Source organism: Myodes glareolus, chromosome 5, assembly GCF_982192425.1.
Source record: "Myodes glareolus chromosome 5, mMyoGla1.1, whole genome shotgun sequence".
NCBI classification, from domain to species: Eukaryota; Metazoa; Chordata; class Mammalia; order Rodentia; family Cricetidae; genus Myodes; species Myodes glareolus.
The window spans coordinates 19,514,965-19,528,420 of NC_142030.1; the positions used below are offsets into that span (position 1 = coordinate 19,514,965).

At 43.1% G+C, this 13,456-nt stretch overlaps 1 protein-coding gene across 5 annotated transcripts in view; it reads right to left on the reverse strand.

The window, feature by feature from the left end:
- Kmo (kynurenine 3-monooxygenase) overlaps positions 1-10,355 on the reverse strand; it is a 36,393-nt gene extending 26,038 nt beyond the window's left edge. For 3 of the 5 annotated variants that reach the window (XM_048436412.3, XM_048436411.3, XM_048436410.3), the window contains exons 1-4: positions 10,169-10,355; positions 4,791-4,860; positions 4,398-4,495; positions 3,192-3,281 (exon numbers count right to left, since the gene is read on the reverse strand). In XM_048436412.3, coding sequence (XP_048292369.2) covers positions 3,192-3,281; positions 4,398-4,495; positions 4,791-4,860; positions 10,169-10,222 — 312 coding nt within the window. In that variant the 5' untranslated portion in view covers positions 10,223-10,355. The remainder of the gene's footprint in view (positions 1-3,191; positions 3,282-4,397; positions 4,496-4,790; positions 4,861-10,168) is intronic. The other 2 variants (XM_085687667.2, XM_048436413.3) reach the window with 2 other exon arrangements.
- Between the last annotated feature and the right edge of the window lie 3,101 nt (positions 10,356-13,456).

Below are 13,456 nucleotides of genomic sequence, written 5' to 3' on the forward strand. Positions count from 1 at the left end.
AGCAAAGTATCTTAACTTTGAACATAGACACTTAGGAGTTTGCCAGAAACTCTGACCACTGTATATTGTACGGTATCCTGACAGTTTCCAGGGCAGTCTAGGAGCGAGAGGATACTGTCTAAACAGCCAGGAGGGGTCTATACATAGTGTGGGGGAAAGGGCCAAGAGACACACATTCAAGGTAGAAGGGCTATGGAGGATTTGGGAAGTCGGTTTTGCACATCATGGATATCTAAACTGTGTGTCTTATGCTTCATCCATGGCCCAGAGTGTGGAGGGCCGCAACCACATTCTCCATTGCTTCAAGGGACAAAGGTAGAGACTGACCTCTGTGACCTCAAGGTGTGGTGATACACGCCTTTAGTCCCAATGCCTGGGAGGCAGAGGCAGATTGACCTCTGTGACCTCAAGGTGTGGTAGTACACGCCTTTGGTCCCAATGCCTGGGAGGCAGAGAAAGGCAGATCTCTGTGAGTTCAAGGTGTTGTAGCACACGCCTTTAATCCCAGCGCACGTGCTTGGTAACTTTCTACTGCTGCGTCCCTGCCTACTTCCGAGGCATCATCTGGGATAATGGGCAGCGGACCAATCCAAGAGTGACACGTCCGAAGCGAGGACTGTTTCCTTTATAAGGGCTGGGTTCCCCTCATTCTTGGTCTCCACTTTGGAAGCTTATGCTCTCTCTCTTAAGACGCATTAAAGCTTTTTCTGCAGAAGGATCCTAAGTGTCCCGCGTCGTTCTTGCGGGCGAGACGGTAGCGCGGGACACCAGAGCTCTTCAGTGGATCCATTCTCTCTCCCTCTCTCCCTTTCCCTCCCTTACTCTTCCTTCTCTCCTTGTCCCCCCCCCCCCGTGTGTGTGTGTGTGTGTGTGTGTGTAATATACATGTGTGATGGTATGGTATGGAGGTCAGGGGAGGGTGTCAGCTGTCCTGTTCTCCCCCTCTCTCTCTCTCTCTCTCTCTCTCTCTCTCTCTCCCCCCCCCCCCTTCTTCTTTTGAGACAGGGTCTCTCACTGAACCCGGAGCTATGCTGGCAGCCAGTAAGACCTGGTGATCCTTCTGTCTCTGCACCCCACAGCACTGCTAATAGAGAGATTACAGGTGTGCCTATGCCTGGCTTGTTATGTAGTTACCAGGTCACTGAGGATTTAATTGTATTTATGTGTATGTATGTGTTCATATGTGTTCATGGAGGTCAGAAGAGGGTGTTGGATTCCCTGAAGCTGGAGTTACAAGTGGTTGTGAGCTTCCCAGTGTGGGTGCTGGCAACTGAACTCAGGTCCTCTAGAACAGTAGCAAGTGCTCGTAACTGCTGAGCCATTCTCTGCAGACTGAATGCTGGGGATTTGAACACAGGGCCTCATGTCTACACAACAAGTAATGAGTCCTCTTCCCAGCTCCAATACAAGCTGATTTTAGAAGTTTTATGAATAGAGACTGATCAGTGGGTAGATTTTGGGTCTGGATCTTGGTGGTAGCCAGCTAATACTGCGAGAGAGGGACCTGGGCACCAAGAGGCTGCAGAGGTCAAAAGAAGGTGGACTACCTGAAGATGTGAAGAAATCTTGGGGTCACAAGGATGCCTGCACTTCCTCAGGCAGAACAGCTGTATGGTTCAAAGCAACTCAATATAGCTCTTAAAGGGCGAAGTAGACTTTGTGTTGGACTAAAACACAAAGATGTCAGTGCAATCATGCAGAAACTGAAGAGAGGGGGTGGCTGTAAACTTAGCATCCACCCAGTTCATAAGAATCAAGAAATAGCAGTGGCAGTGGGAGAGGGACCACTTCCTCCCTATTATAGTGAAGGTTCCAAAATTGGAACTCCCCCACACACCTGCTCCCTCTTGGGGAGTCAGTCCCCACCATAACAGCTGAAGAAAGCAGCATGGCCTCTGGGCCCAGTCACTGTCTCCATCCAGTTTCTCTGGTATTTCAGCTCTGCCTTCTTCTGTCCACGGATATGTGATTGACCAAGGTTCTGGAGTGAACTTGGTTGGACAGCTCAGCCTCCTTAGGATGTTCCATTGTAATCCAAAGAACACTTACCATGGAGACAGAGAGCAATGGGGCGTCAGGCAGTGCTGCCCAGGCTTCCCTGTCACAGCCCTGAGAAGAAAACTTCCTTCTTGGTGCATCTCATGCAAGTCTGCTGCCTGTTCCTCTTTTATAAAGCATGGTAGCTGTGTTCAAGTTCAATAGCTCTCAAGATGACGCTATGCTAGAGTGAACTTATAGGCCCTCTCCATCAAACGTCAAAATGATGTCTTGTCCAGCTTTCCTCCATTCGATTAGACTGTCTTCCAATTGACTTAAAATTTCTACCAAGTTGTTCACATTCTACTTGCTCTGTAGCCTTTTTGTAAGTTACAACTTCCCCCTTTCTCCAAGCCGCTCTTCAATTTCCTGTCCATACCACACAGAGAGGCTTCTGTCATCCTGGTCTATTGATGTCTCCTCCCATGAACCAGATGACTGCCCCTTGTCCTTCAGAAGAATGTGAACCTTGCTTGGGCTCTGTGCTTCATAGGGCATGACTCCATAAATATAAAGCAGTCTGGGAATTGCTCTCTTGTTGATGGACACTTGGGACCTTTAGTCTCTCTCCAAGAAATAAACTCAAAGGGTATAATTAGATGTAAATACATTTTTCTCCTAGCTATGAATGTTGGTATGTAAAAGACAAGAAAAACACAGGGCAGGATAACAGATTTGTTTTCAAATACGACATCTGGCCTCTGTTGTTTTAGGAATTATGAAGTACCGAAAGCATTTCTGGCTCATTCTGTACATTCTATTATAAGCAAATCTAGGGCAAAAGGGTCATTTGGGGGAGGCAACTGCAGCGCAGAACTGTCCTTGTACACGATACTCAACAACAAATAACATGGTAATTTTCTCTAATTGAAAAGGAGGCAGAGGGCACTCCACACAGCTGGGCAGCAGGAGCCACACACAGAACAAGAACTGGCCTCAGTATGAGATCAATAGGAGGTCAATGGGCGGTATTGACGGAACCCTGGCTACAGCATCTATGAACAAGCTATCTAACTAGTACATGTGTTCCTGGCATCGAGACTGAGGCTGGAGGTGTCCAAGTTAAAGGAGGGGCTAACGAGCAAGGGGCACATTGCTGGCACTGGACTCGGTTAGAATTGATGATTAATCCACTGCCTCCAGGGGAAACCTACCTGAGAACTGTTCCCATAGGGAATTGCAGACTTCTTTCCTGAGAGAGAGTGGATCATTCTCGCTCTCATGGGCACTCCTTTGGAAACGACCTGAGAAGAGCCAGAAATAATCATTTGCATTGCTGTGATAGACCACCACAAGAATTAAATAGATGTGAATTTAAACGTGATTTTTAAGGTTAAACCTTTAAAGGGACCCAGGAAACCTAATGTGGTTGAACAGTCACTCAGTGAATACTTTGCCCTGAGTATGTTAGTGTTTCTTTAATTGGGAAAAAAAGCAAACGTTTATCTGGTTTAAAACAGATATCACAGACTGGGGAGTGGCTAGGTGTTAGAGGTACTGAGGTGGGGGATAAGTGATTTTCTTAAGACCATGGAAAGGGTCATCGTGAGGAGAAAATGCAATCCTCTGTGGTTTCTGTTGTATTTCCTTGGCCGTGAGTTTGTGGTTAGAGGCAAAGTCACATAAGATAGCAAGCAGGCCCACCCTCAGTTCCTTTTGTCTTCCTTCAAGGATGGACTCTAACCTGTAAGAAGAAGTGAACCTTTCCCTCTCCTAATTTGCTTTGGTCAATGTTTCATCATAGCACCTGAAAGGAACCTAGAAACGAACCTAGAGCACCTCTACCCACCCAACCAGAGATCTACCTTCTGTAAGAGCCTGGTGTGAGATACAATACCAGTCGGTATTGAGCTGTCATGCCTGTGACTTTGCACCCCCAGTCCTCAAGTCTACAGACCCATCACGTGTTAAGGGTCCACTGGCCTGTCAAATCTGGAATTTCCCAAGCCTTTGCTGAATGAATTTTTATATGCAGGTCCTTGGTATCAAGTGACATTTCATATCAGAATATAAATCAATGCCATGGGATTGTTGAAAACCAACCATGAGGACTATAGCAACGGCTTAGTGAGCAAGAGAACTCACTATGCAGACACGAGGACCTGTATTTGGATCCCAGTGACAAACTCAATGGTCAGTGAAAGACCCCGTCCCAAGAGACTAAGAGAATAAGGTAGAGATTGGCAGAGAGGGCACCCAACACGTTCCTTTGGCATTTGTGGGCACTAGTGTGGGCATGTTCACCCAACACATATGTGAACACATAGGTCTACGGCACACACACACATACACATACACACACAGACACATAAGTGCACACACACCTTTTTTAAAGGACAAAAACTGCATCAACAATGTACCTGGTCTTCCAGACCTATGGCCTTCAAGGCCTGCCGTCCTCTATAAGAAAGGGCCAGGTTAATGCTTCTTCCACGTGTTAACTTAGCCACTCGAATATCTAAAAACAGGAAACAGACTCTGTGTTGCACACTTCCTCAAATGTGGGAAGGAGTGAAAAAATCCCGGCATTTGAGCAATAGTTCAATTCAGAATCATATTAAAAGACTCATTGACTCATCTAAAGAAAATACCAGGTGTAAATTAGTAGTCAATTAAATTTAGATCACCAATGCTTTAAACGTGTTCTAATAGTTCTTATATCTTAAATTTCTTTTATTACAACTTCTTTCAGAAAACCCAAAGACATGGATCAAACAATCGGAAACTTCCCCCATTTTCCATTACCCACTTACCTTCCCTAGCTTCATATACATCAACTTGAAAATTCCTCTTTGCAAGAAAGCATGCGTTCAGAGCTCCAACCTAGAAATCAAAATCATCCTTTTTCATGTCTTCATCTGGTGCTGTACACACATGGACATTTTGGTAGAAAACGCAATATTGTGTATGGATGGATATATTAGTCCACTCGTTATATTGACTTAGTTGTAAAAGGACCAGAGGTAAAAATCTGTGAAATAATCTAGGTTGATTGTGCATTTCTATAATCCAGCCGAGGCCAGAGGTTCTGGAGTTCAAGACCTGTGTGTGCAACCTAGGACCAGTCTGTCTCAGTGTCAGCGGGTGACTGGGAACACTACCTTTGTCTAGCATGTGCAGAGTTCTAAATGCATTCCCCAGTAATGGGAAAGAAAAGAACAAAATCATCACATTAATTCAAGATTAAGTGGTATAGTTAAAGACATAGGTTTGGTTTTTTTTCTGCAACTGAATGGACACATGTTAGAATACTTAGAGAAGATCTTTTCATAATCAAATAAATCAGAAAATATTTTACTAGCATCCCCAAATGGCCACTACAAAGGAGTGAACAAAAGAATTCTGGTGCATTTACACAAAAGTATAAGTGAAGAGTGAGGTACAGATGATTCGTACTGTGTGACATTCTTACAAAAAGGATAATAGAGACAGAGCCATGGGTGTGTATGTGTGTGTGTGTGTGTGTGTATGTATGTATAAATATATTTATACTTATTAACACATATATGATCATATGGTATGGATATGATAAAAATACTAATTAAAAAGAAAATATCCATGTCAGTGTTCTAGTGGGTAAGGAAGAAGTCAGTCGAAGTCACTAGAATATATTAGTTCTCGTGTTGAGGGTGAGCTCGTGAGAGCTTATTATTCACAATAAACTAGCAACAACAACAACAAAAGTGGTAACTATGAATTCCTTCTTCAAGTACAGTCACAATGGTATATCAAAGACTATGAGGATTGCAGTTCTGTGTAAGTGAGGTTCAGATGACGCTAAGATGAAAACCTAGGCATGTAAGTTCAGCTGCCGAGGCTGCTTCCATGGCTAGGGAGGCAGGCTTTATGCTCTGAATGTGTTACCCCCTCTCGCTTTCTCTAGAAAGCACATAATTTGGAGTAACTGCGCCATCTTCGGCTGTTAGGTGCCGAAGTGACGAAGAAGACAAAAAGAGATACACAGAAAAGTGAGGTGCAAACCACTCTGAGACTTATAGCTCCGGTAAGACACAGCTGGGTTCCTGACCGCAGAAAGGAGGGTGGAGGAAGGAAGAAACTGGGCACAGTAAGCCGGACTCCCTGAGGGTAGCCTGCCATAAGGGCGTGGATATTGGTGAACTGATTCTGCCTCTGGTCTAAAGCTCTGCACCCAGAGCCCACAGCAGTAAGTGGGGGTGGGGGTGGGGGTGGGGACGAAGTGTGAGGAGTAAATTCTAGCACGGAGGCAAGACTGGGTTCTGTGAAGTACTTCAGAAACCCACCAAGACTATTAGAGAGAGACAGACAGAGGCCGTGAGAGGTAAAACTTCTTTGATGAAACCAGAGCCTCAAAAGATGGAGGAAGGTTCACAGAAACATCAAAAGTGTCCCCTGATCCCCGAACAAAGGAAGACAGACTCCCACAGCCTCCCACAGCCCATCAGAGTCCGCCCCACCTGTGGGAAGATATCCCAGAGATGGAATGACAGAGAGAAATCTCAGAGCCTAAACATGGGCAGGAGCATGAGTGGTGACACAGAGGAGCATGGTGAAACTAAATGGGTCACAAAACCAAAGTCAGGAATCTGGGAGACAGGTCTGGCGGAGGGAGCTGGGAGCAAGAGTAGCAAGGGTGGGGAGGAGCAAGAAAGTGGTACGCGTTTTATACCATGAAACTGTCAAGGAACTAAATAAAGGAAAAACTACAAAAGAAAATACAATGTGGTACACGTACACAATGGAATTTTATTTAGTTGTAAAGAGAAATGAAATCATAACATTCCAGGAGAATAGATAGAGCTGGGGACAGTTTTGTTGAGTGGAGTACACCAGATTGTAAAGACGGACAGCTTGTTTTCACTCAGACATAAAAGACAGATTTAAATATGTGTAGAGGGGTCATGAAGGTAAAACAGGAACTGTGATGGGAAGGAAGAGGTCAAAAGGAGGGAGGGGCCAGCAGGATTAATGGGATGCATATGTATGCCATAAAAACAGAAGGGGAGCTCTCTGTGGGGAGAAGGGGGGCCAGCAAGAGGCAAGGAGGGAGGCCAGGGAAGGAAACCTGTGAAGGATGAACAGAAACAAAGTATAAAGAAATACAGATCAGGAAAATATAACCAAAGAAATTCATTTCTTTGCAAAAATATTTAAAAATTTCAGTAAAAAACCAAACGGAGATTTGTTTTAGTCTTATTAAAATAGGAGCACTAAGGAAAGCTAGCAGCAAGTTCTCTGCATGTACGTATCAGTAGCATTTGTAGAAATGACAGACTTGACCCAAATGACACACTATAAAGACCTTGACTCAAGACTGCACGAGTTTTGCTGGGTTCTGTGCACCAGGGATATTTCTTTCAGAAGTGAAAGTTCCGAGTGCCCTGATTTTGTCAGTAGAAAGGATCACGTGGAGAATAATGTAGAGATGTCTGTGTAAGGAGTGCAAAAACAAAAAGGCCGAAGAGTTGAGTTTAACACTCAGGATTTGGTTTTAACCCAAGAGGGAGAAACTGAGGGAAGTAGAGACTGAAGAAACCCAAAGGGTTGCCTGAGCTGCTGGCTAGCGGCAGACATTCCTGTGCCTCTGGGCTGTGCCCACTCACTAGGCTCACTTCACATTGGCTGTGGTGTGGAAAGATCTCCGGGTCACTGAGCAGCTCCTAACCCTTGAAACCAATTTAGCATCAACAGTGTTCTGAGTTTGGAAAGAGCTGTCAGAGACAAACTCAGCCATGACAGCTGAGTAGCTTAAGGGCATGTGTAGGAAGCGATTTCACGGTGGAAGAACTCGAGTGTTATTCGGGGAGAAATCCACAGAAAACTGGCACACTTTTACGTCTTCTACAATCGTATGTGGGTTTGCTCCCTCCCCACTTGCATTTCTGAGGTGCTTAAAGAGCCATCCTTGCTGCTCCCCTTGCGTAATTCACGGATACAGAAGTTTTCTAACCGGTCTTGCTCCTCCTAATTTCCCTAAAAGTTCTGCATAAAAAGTCTGGGGATGTCTGTTTACTTGTGATAAAGCTCAGACTTGCCTGGAACTTTGTATCTTTCCTCAGCCTGCCGGTGTTGAGTACCAGCATGCTTTACCATGGCCAGCATGAAGGATCTTCCAAATTATAGTTTATCTTCTTCCTAAAATCTCCCCAAGGCCTTCAAACGCTATGCAACTTTGAGTTAAGTACAGCCTTCTTCCTGATCCTCTAAGATGCTGCAGGTGCTGTCTATGTCAGTTTTGCATCTCATGGAGGTGACTGGTCCTATCTTGTCTGAAGGCTGTCCTTGACCTTACTACAAGACCCTCTGCAAGCATTGCCCTGCTTGCACAGTTCTTGAAGCTCCCGGTTGTCTTGTGTTCTTTTTTATTGCCTTTCTCCTCCCTAGAATGTTGACTCCTTAATCCATATCTTAATATCTTAAGACCATAGGCAGGGATACATACGTTCTCATTTTGTTCAACAATTTGATAGGAAGGAGTTAGAGCGAGGCCTGGCCTGAAGCCTGGCTGACAATCACAGAATGCGGTGATCTTCCTTAATGCTTGGTTTTGATTGCCTTTGTTGAGACACAGGATCTTACTGTGTGTCCCACACAGGCTTCTGTCTCTACTCCCCTGCTTCAGTCCGTCAACTCCTAGGATGTGGGCAACCCAACCTGCTCATTTCTAGGCATTTAAAAAATGTAGAATCAGATATATCAAAGGACTTGTCATATCTGGTTTTTGCGAAAAAATGTGTGTGTGTGTGTGTGTGTGTGAGAGAGAGAGAGAGAGACAGAGAGAGAGAGACAGAGAGAGAGAGACAGAGAGAGAGACAGAGAGAGAGAGACAGAGACAGAGAGACATTTTCCTTAGCCACTCATTTTCTGGTGGGTATCCAGGCTGACCCTGTAGCCTAGCTGCTGGGAGTACTGTGGCAGTACACATAGGCATGCTGGCGTCTCTACAGAGAGCTGATTTGATTATTTTAGGTATAAGCTGGGAAGTAGTGTAGTTGGATTGTAGAGAGATTCTATTTTTAATTTTAAGGAGCCGCTGAGTGATAGCTTCATTAACTGGAATATCCTATCAGAGTTCTAGTGAGAGGAAAAATATATAGTTTTCTTTTTCTTTTGAGAATGAGCTAACTTTGATTGTAAAAATATGGCACACATTCACACTCCTTCCTCCCCTCGAGGGCAAAATATCAACACCATCTCACATCTTGCTAGGTCTGAGTGACACCTCTGTGGCCTCACCTGTTGGGCTAAAAAGTAAGGGGCTTACGCGCCATCCCTGTCACATTGGAACTGCCAAGTGATATGGGTAAGCAAATGTGTTACTTCTCATTTATCTGGATAGCTAATGAGTATCTGACAGATTTTTAAAAACTATTCATTTCCTTTGCCTTGACCCTTTTCTTATCATTAGAGAGTACTAAGTTATTTTATTAACCATAGTGCACCAAAATGTTTTTATTAAAATGGCCTAAGACACATAGCCATGCTTGGGAGCAAAATCAAGTTCATTTTTTTTTTTGTAACTACTAAACCAAAATAACAAAAGAAAACAGATACTCTTATACTTAGTGGATATAAAATATCTTTCCCAGAAAGAACAATTGAAAACAAATGCTGTTATCAGATTAATTGCCGAGAGGGCTCTCAGCTGATGAAGAGACTATGGTACTGATACACAATGGAGTAGAATTTAGCCATAAATAAGAAAGAAAATCTGTTGTTTTAAAACAAGAATATATATTAGGTCATTTTAATAAAAATGGGTGGATTTGGAGGACATCAGAAAAAATGAATAATATAAATACATAAAGACAAGTACTGAATATGCTCTATCACTTATGGAATCATACACACACACAGAGGAGGGCGGAGAAAGAAAGCCTAACAATGTAAGAGACTCAGAAGGAGACGTGAGGCGTGAGTGAGGAGGAGGGTAGAAGGGTGGATAGACAGTGTGCATACATAGCAATATCAGCAGTTATTGTGTTAATAATTGTAATAAAAAGCAATGTCATATTTACAATAGATGTATTTAAAGAGTAAAAGGTTTAACTGTTAGGATCAACAACCTACACATGATAAACAGTCATTAGTGGGATAATACTATTAATAAAAAAAAAAATCCAAAGAGCAATACACGCCTAGATGGTCTTACCAAACCACCGCCGACAACAGCCACTCTTGATCCTCCAGTATCAGATGAGGCCATAGTTACCTGAACACCTCTGTCCAGGTTGGAACTCTCTGTCCTACATGCTGCTGTTTTGTGACCTTTTTATTGCCAGAGGTCCAGAGCCTTTGCGAGCCAGCCAGCAGCAAGGTTAGGACAAAGCTCACTTCCTTCAGTAGTGTTTAACTCGCTAGGAGCCCAAAGTCCAATCAGCTCTGCTCTCAGAGACAAGTCATTGCGACAATCAAAATTTGAAAAACCCCAGTCAAGTACAAGACTTTTTTTTTTTTTAAATAGCAGTCTTGGGCTTTTTCTTCTTCTTTTTCTACTGCATGTGTTAGTTTCGTTTTCATTCAAAATATGGTTATGAATGAAACTTGTCTGAGGTTCCCAAGCATCTTCCGCTTCTCAGAGAGAGTGGAATGACCTGGATTCATACTTATCCTTGATGCTGGGACAAACCAAACATCTGGCCTTGAAAGGTCCTTGTGGGCTGGTGGTCGTAAGCCATCTCTGCTGGGAAGCATGTTCTATTGTCTTTGTTTCCTGAGCAGGATCTTTGGATGTGGAACCAACTGACCACATGTTCTCTTTCTTGGTGGTGTTGTTTTAGCACTGGATTTTAGAATCTAGTTTGTGTCTTGCCACAGACAAGACGGTGAGTTCACTGCATCTCTAGACCCACGTCTGGCATCTGATCTCAGGGCATCTGATCACTCTTTTGACTTTTGAGATGTATAGTTGGTTGCAGAGGGTGTTATTCATGAGTTGTGTTTCTTTTCTGGAATGTATTCTGGTATAAAGTAAAATGAAAGCGTAAATGAAGATTTCTTTCTTTCTTTCTGATTTCTGGTCAGAATGCAAAGAATTCAGAGGGTCATTTCCTTGGGTAGGGACTGGAAGGAAACACCAGTCGATAGCGCCCCCTCTGGGTGAGTATGTTAGAAGCACTAGAAAACAGCACTTATAGTAGGTACATAACACATCATATGAAGTTAAAGAAATAGCAAGGGCACAGAGGAAAGGGCAATTCTTCTATGAATTCTGTCTCTCCGGGAGCCGAGTTTTTTTTTTTTTTGCCCAGAGACAAACATCTAGCAATAATTTTGCTGTGTGGATTACCCTATCCAAGCCCCCTGAATGTCGTGTCCGTCCCCACCCTTTCGTTTTTCCTCTCCTCCCCTCCTTTCTTCCTTCCCTACTTTCTCACTTGACCTCACTTTCCCCCTTTCTCTTTCTTCCTTTCCCTTTCAACAGAAATGTTAGCAAAACCACACATCTTTTCACCCCATTTACTTTCTTTCAAGTAAGAAGGTGTAACTCAAGAGTTCTTCAGTTTCAACATAGGAAAAAAAATGGATCTTTAGAGAAGCTTTTTAAAAATTAAGGTCTATGACACAAATATGTAAAGTACTTAAGCACAAACGGAAGTGTGACAGCTTCCGGCACAGCATGTGCCAATCACGGAATTCTAGAAGGAAAACACTGCCAAGTTTCTTGAAGTCTGCTGGCCCAGGTCCCTCGCTCCTCACAGAGTGAGCCTTGTGCCAACGCCATCTTCTGCTTGCTTCTGGTTGCAGCATCTGTACCATCATACATGCATCTTACAAACAGTCTAATTCTGTATCTCTTTTTAAACTTTACTACAAGTGAACACATAATTGTGTGTGTGTGTGTGTGTGTGTGTGTGTGTGTGTACACGTGAGCGCCCATGCACATGCATGCAAGTTTCATCACGGGAGTTGAACCTAGGGCCTCACACACGCTAAGCACTCTGGCTTCCACTGCCCATATCCTCAGCCCTGTTTTGTTGCATAGCTTGGTTCTGTTTCTCAGTGTAATGTTTCTTGAGATCCATCTGCATTTGGTCACGTAGCTCTGGCTTGTCACTTTTCATGGCCATATTGTTAATCTCCCGGTGTTGCCATGTTCTGAAATCTTGAGGTATTTCAGATTCTTGTTACGGAGCTTACTGTGTTCTTCCCTAAAAGTTCCTGGATTCTTGTCTTTGCCCCTAGAGTTCCAACATTTCTTGTTAAAGTATTTGCTCTGGCTTGTTCATATTTGCTTGATCAATGGAGTTCTCTTCTCTTAAAAAAGATGCATCTGTATTTTAAAATGACATGTATTTGTGAGGAGGTATGCACATGACAGTACACGTATGTTCAGAGTCCTGAAGAGAGCAAAGGCTCCCTCGGAGCTAGAATCACAGGTGGTTGTGAACACCGCACAGATGCTGGGAACCAAACTTGGTCCTCTGCCAGCGCAGCATGGGCTCTTAATCACTGGGCCATCTCTTCAGTCCCAATGGCCCTTTTGGGAATTTATTGGTTTAAAAGTTTTATCAAACTTTATTCCTGTATGTCATTTAATGTTTACTGTACCAGACTGCCAATCTTATAAACACATCCATACTGCTTTTCTTATTTTTTGGTGTTTGCTCTAATTCTTGGGAGAATTTTATATTTCTATCTTATAACTTCATCTAGAATTCTCTTATATATACAGCTCTTTATGTTTGTATCTTACAGGTTTCCAAAAAACAAAACAAAAACTTCCTACTAACCACCCAAGCTAGGTGGTCTATTTATACCTCTAAGTCTTTATTTAAAAGAGGGAGAGGCCCCTCCCCTGCTCAGTCCCTTTCCTCACTGCTAGAGTGGAACCCTGGAGCCTTGTGCCTGTGTTTCACTCCCGAACTATTGTGTGAGACCCGAAACAATCTGAACAGATTTGAATCGTGCTATCAATTCTGTCAGCTAGGAGTTCAGATTTAGAGCAGAAGAGAAAACCACTAGGTCAGCACTTGCCTCTTAAATTAGGACAAAGGCCATAAAGAACAGAGTGCAATAAATCAGAAACACAAACAAATCACGGAGTGTCAATGAGAACAAAACAGGTCACCATCATCAGACAAGTCCAGAGTTTTTTAAAAAAATAGAATCCTGAGCAATGCAAAATGATTATTTTACCTAGCGATAAGGTTTCACCCTAAATTAAAGATGTATAGTGCCTACTATTACTGAAAAGACTTTAAATCCATTTTCATTATTGACAGCAATCAGCTAAGCCACAGTTTCCCACATTTCAGCCACTTGTATTCCACCTTCTCTACATGTTTCATCATTTTTTCTATTTATTTATGTTCTTATACATTTTATTTAACTAAAATGGAACTTTCTATTGCTGTTACAAGTACAAAATTGTTTTTATTAATAAATAGAAATTAAAAGTTAATAGTTGGGAATTTTTTGGATATCAATGTTCTCTTTG